Source organism: Panicum virgatum, chromosome 6K (genome assembly GCF_016808335.1).
Source record: "Panicum virgatum strain AP13 chromosome 6K, P.virgatum_v5, whole genome shotgun sequence".
In the NCBI taxonomy this organism is placed as follows: Eukaryota; Viridiplantae; Streptophyta; class Magnoliopsida; order Poales; family Poaceae; genus Panicum; species Panicum virgatum.
In genome coordinates this window covers 46798400-46803914 of record NC_053141.1, presented here as the reverse complement: position 1 = coordinate 46803914, position 5515 = coordinate 46798400, and the positions used below count along the sequence as shown (strand labels likewise).

General features: G+C 57.1%; 1 protein-coding gene across 1 annotated transcript; it reads left to right on the top strand.

Annotated features, from left to right (window-relative positions):
- Positions 1-1488: 1488 nt before the first annotated feature.
- LOC120713081 lies at positions 1489-4274 on the top strand. The gene has a single exon (XM_039999067.1). The coding sequence runs from the start codon at positions 2006-2008 to the stop codon at positions 4013-4015; it is 2010 nt and encodes a 669-aa protein (XP_039855001.1). The 5' UTR covers positions 1489-2005; the 3' UTR covers positions 4016-4274.
- Positions 4275-5515: the final 1241 nt, after the last annotated feature.

Sequence of the window (5515 nt, the reverse complement as noted above, 5' to 3'; positions counted from 1 at the left end):
CCACACGTGCTAATGATGCGGTCAAAGGCCTCAAAAGATTCGTCTCGTCGTTTCCAAGTGAGTTTTGAAATTATTTTTTTAAATTAGTGTCCGAAAAACCCTCCCCATATCTGGTCAAACAGTCGATTTGATATCCAAAATTTTTCTTTTTTTCAACTAAACGGGCTCTCAAGTCAGGCGGCTCTATCTCTACAGGAGCAGCCAGGTCAGTCTGAACGAGTGCATGTCATTGTAGCAGCCACAGCCACTGTCTGGTCAGCGGTCAACCACGACTCTCCTCCCCCTCTTCGACGAATCGCTCGGTTCTGCCGGCCGCTTCTCCAGTCAAATTAGCACCAGTCCTCAGCTACCAATCAGCTAGTAATATTTTTTTTTATACTAAACCAGCACCAGCCACCAATCGCCAGCAGTAATTTTTTTTCACTACAAATCAAATAAGCATCAGCCACCAATCACAGCCAGCAGCCGCAGCCAAGGACACAACGGAGGCAATTGCCCGACGGCGATTGCTGCTCCTGTACACGGCGTCATCCAGTCCAGGACAGGAGAGAGAGAGGCGTTCGTTTACTGACAAGTGACACACCACATGCGCACCAGGCTCCTAATTAACAATTCCGTTTCAGAATGTGCCCGGTCGACCGCCGACGTGGACGCGCCACGGGCCGCCGCCGTCACGCCGATCCGATAATCTGATTCAGAGGGAGGAGGCCCGGCTGTCCGTGGCGCGGGTCGACCCACCGCTCCAGCACAGCAGCCTCCAGGGACCAGGGCGGCGCTCCCGGCCGGCACGCGGCGCTGTCACCGGTCGGTCATCTCGTCCGTTCCACGGCACGCCCGCGCCGCGTGTTTTTTCTACTGCCTCGCCAACCACCGCGGCGCTTACATACCATTTTCTCCTTCCGCTCGCGGTCGCTATGCAGTCCACCGGTGACAGAGAAGACGCCCGGAACAAACCTGCTGTTTTTGGCACTCACCTCTCGTGTCGGCACGCATCTTCTTCACGTCGCGATACCATCCCTGTTGAAACAGTCAGCTTGTCTGGCCGGCGGTTGCTGTTCCCCAATTTATTGAGAATTTTCTCCTCCCCGGCTTCTTTCGGCGTCAGGCCGGCGCGTCGACGTCCGAAACGAACCGATCATGTGACTCGAGGTTGAGTTTTCTCATTCATCAGTGGAGGAGTAAATACGGGACGCCGCGCCGTAATTCTAGTAATTCCTTTGGATTCACATGGATGCTATACGACAGCCAATTGCGGTCCAAAACAGGCCGGTCGGTTGTTCAGCGCTGGCACCGCAACAGGTGGAGGAAAACCAAAAAGTCGACCGGAGACATTGACACCCAATCACAAAGATCCCTTCCTTCCTTCTTTCTTTCTTTCTTTTTGTTTTTCTTTTGGAAAAAAGAAGAAAAAAAAGAATATGAAAACCCAATCCGCAAGAGTAGGATAGAAGTAATCATGTCACCTGTCAGCACGATGTCATTGACCCGATGAGATTTTTTTTTAAAGTAAGCCATAAGCACTCGCAGATCGTTTAAGAAGAAGACGAGACGCCCGTCGAGCCGGCGCTCCAACCGCGGCGGGCAGCGTGAGCCCCCGCTCACCTGACCAACTGAGCCCCCGCTCAGTTCTCACCCGATGAGATGAGAGCGCTGGGCGAGGTGAGGTTGCTGTCACTCTGCTGACTTGCTGAGGCCCGCGAGCCTCCTGCTATCTGAAAAAAGTTAAAACTTCCCGGTTGCAAAAACAAAGCTTTCCTCGGCAGCAAGAGAGCGAGCCACTGGCGCGCACCCCCGGCGTTGATCAGGCAAGCAAGCAAGCTAGCTACTCCTCCTAGCTAGCAACAAGGGGGACGCGACCCGGCAAGGCGGGCGCAGGCCGCGGCCGGCCGGCCGGCGCGCCGCATGCGGCCACGGGGCGGCCGCGCCGTCGCTGTCCGACACGCTCGCGGACGGCATCTCGCCGAGCGCGGGGGCAAGAGTTCTTCCCCCCATCCATGAGGCAACCATGCTCGTGCTCATCAACAAATACCTCAGGAGCAGGAACCCGGCGGGAGGAGGCGACGAGATGGCGCCGCCGGCGTCCAGCGGGGCCGACCGCGACCTCCACCTGTGCATGCCCGGCTGCGTGCCGGTGCGCGCCAAGCGGGGGGCGGCGGCGGCGACGGTCACCACCACGGCGCGGGCGTCGCGGCACAACTTCGTCAAGGCCGCGGCGTCGGGCCTGCTCGCGGGGGCGCACTTCACGAACCACGAGTCCCTCCCGGCGCTGCCCGACGCCTACGCAGAGTTCGCCGCCGCGTTCCCGCTGTACGGCGCCCTCCCGCGCGCCGACGCCATCCGCGCCGACGAGTACCGCCACCTGGACCGCCACGTGTGCCTGGACTACACCGGCATCAACCTCTTCTCCCACGCGCAGATGAACTCGTCCCTGCCGTCCACGTCGTCGTCGTCGTCGTCCGCGGCGGCGTGGCAGCCGCCCTTCTTCGACATCGCGTACAAGTCGGCGAGCCTGCGGGCACAGGTGCAATGCGGGGACGCCGCGGGCATCGGCGCCGCCGTCACGAGGCGCATCATGGCGTCGCTCAAGATCCCCGAGGACGAGTACACCATGGTGTGCACGGCGAACCGGACCACCGCGTTCCGGCTCCTGGCGGAGTCCTACTCGTTCCAGTCCGGCAGACAGCTGCTCCCCGTGTACGACTACGAGAGCGAGGCCGTGGCCGCCATGGCCGAGAGCGCGCGCCGCCGGGGCGCCGAGGTCACGCCCGCGAGCTTCGCCTGGCCGAGCATGAGGATCCACGGCACCGACCTCCGCAAGAAGCTGGCCCGGGGCCGGCGGCGCGGGGGCCGGCGCGGCCTCTTCGTCTTCCCGCTGGCCTCCCGCATGACGGGCGCCCGGTACCCGTACCTGTGGATGAGCGCGGCGCACGAGCAGGGGTGGCACGTGGCGCTGGACGCCTGCGCGCTCGGCACCAAGGACCTCGACACCTTCGGGCTCTCCCTCATCCGCCCGGACTTCATCGTCTGCAACTTCTTCAAGGTGTTCGGCGAGAACCCCTCCGGCTTCGCGGGGCTCTTCGTCAAGAGGTCCAGCGGCCTCGCCGCGCTGGAGCGCTCCTTGATCGCGCGCAGCATCGGCATAGTCAGCATCGTGCCCGCGCGCCGCTGGTCGCTCCACGACGGCTACTCCACTGAGCTGGAGCACTCGCGCAGCTTCCCCAGGCTCGCCGACCCGGCGGCGCCGGACGACGCCGACGTCGAGACCACCAGCTCCTTCTCCGGCCCGCTCAGCTCGACCGCCATCGCTCGCAGCAGCAACCTGCAGCCCGACTCCGCGGAGAACGGCGAGATCCGCGAGGTCGACGCGGCGGAGAACGGCGACTTCTGCACGGAGGAGCCACCAAATAACGGCGGCGGCGGCGGCGGCCATGAAACAGAGCAGCAGGGCGCGGTGGAGGTGGAGTGCCGGGGCCTGGACCACGCCGACGCGCTGGGGCTCATCGCCATCGGCAACCGGCTGCGCTGCATCAGCAACTGGCTGGTGGTGGCCCTGCAGAAGCTGCGGCACCCGCACGCCGAGAGCGGCCACCAGCTGGTGAGGCTGTACGGCCCGCGAGTCAAGTTCGACCGGGGCCCGTCGCTGGCCTTCAACGTGTTCGACTGGAAGGGCGAGCGGGTGGCGCCGCCGCTGGTGCAGAAGCTCGCCGACCGCCACAACATCTCCCTCACCTGCGGCTTCCTGCGCAACATCTGGTTCTCCGACAAGTACGAGGCCGACAGGGCCGCCGTCCTCGAGCACAGGGACGACGGCGCCGCGGTCGCGCCAGGTAAGAGGAGGAAGGACGCCGCCGGCGACGTGGGGATCCTCGTGGTGAACGCGTCGCTGGGGTTCCTCAGCAACTTCGAGGACGCCTACAGGCTGTGGGCGTTCGTGGCCAAGTTCTTGGACGCCGACTTCGTGGAGAAGGAGAGGTGGAGGTACACCGCGCTCAACCAGAAGACGGTCGAGGTGTAGCCAGGGCAGCAGATTGCAGCACTTCAGCTCAGCAGCTTGGCACATTGGTACGGTTTCAGATCACTGTAAAGCAGCATTCTTTTGGGATCAGCTCGGCAGTGTGAGTGTGTGCCGTGCTCTTCTTCCATCCATTCTTTTAGTGTAAACAGTGAGATGTATAGTGTAGAGTTGCTTTCCTAATAATAATATCTGGAATGTGGATTCATAAGTTCTGCTGTGGCACAATTGAATAACAAAGATACCGAGCATCAGGAAACAAGGAGGTTCTTGTCCTCACTCAGCACAAAAGCAAGCCAAGGGTGTAGGGTGAATAGCTTCAGAAAATAATCATTTGCAAGATGGCTAAACTGGGAGTTCTAAACATATTTACATCAGACTGAACAATAGTTACAGTTAATAATGCCCACAATCTAGCAACATTGTTTTTGCCACAGGTTTTCATCCTATGGCATTGCTGAACTTGATTTCATCCCGAGCAATGTCGTTGGACGCCTTCTTGCTGTAGAACCTCATATACTCCTTTCGTTCCAAATTATAAGTTATTCTAAGAATTTTGAAGAGTCAAACCCTCTCAAAGTTTGACCAAAATTATAGAGAAAATATACAAATTTATGACATCAAATAGGTGCACTATGAAAATATAACTAACAAAGAATCTAATGATACTTATTTGGTATCATAAATATTATTATCTTGTCATATAAATTTGATCAAATTCGAAAAATTTTGATTCTCCAAAATTCTTGTAATAACTTATAATTTGGAACAGAGGGAGTACATGGAATCGACTTTGGTAAGATAGAATGTACCAGGTGGCAACCGGCCTGTATCTTTGCTTGTCTCAAAATATTTTTTTTTCTCGCTCGGTAACAGTTCTCCATCAGCTTCAGTGTCTCGGCAAACTTGTCAGGTGATATCAATTTACAAACAAGGGATCAAGATAGCCAGCTTAGAAAAAAAAAATTGCAAGCAAGGGAACTTCTCAGATCATGAACTAAATTTTTGGGACAAGTTTGGTCATAAAACTCAACTCGATTTTTCTGCGTACTAGTTCTTTATTCAAGAGACATGATATGCAAAAGCATGGGTGATGCAATGATCATTGCCATGTTTTTGTGTGCTAGTTTCTTCAAAATATTTGTTGGGGTTGTAGGTCAACAACTAATTGTATCAGACTGAATGAAGAATTTAGTAATGGAAGACCATACCAAATCACCACATGTCTTGACTCGAGCACATCAAGCACAGAAGCAATGTTCGCTAGAAAGAAAAAAAAACTCGGGGGGGGGGGGGGGGGGGGGGGGGGGGTTGAAACAGTCCCACCCGTGTTTCATTAAAAGGAAGCGACTGCCTCGGCTCTTAACCCGACCGAGAAACCCTCCGAACCCTGGCCCACCAGCGAGGGGGATTTTTTACCCCACGGCATCGGAAATTCGCGTCCCCCAGGACTCGAACCCGCGCCGCGGGGTGCCACCAGCCTCAGTCGACCAGTCGGTCGTA

Bases quoted from the DNA above. Each gene is read 5' to 3' on its own strand.
- LOC120713081 (XM_039999067.1), top strand. From the start codon at position 2,006: ATGCTCGTGCTCATCAACAAATACCTCAGGAGCAGGAACCCGGCGGGA.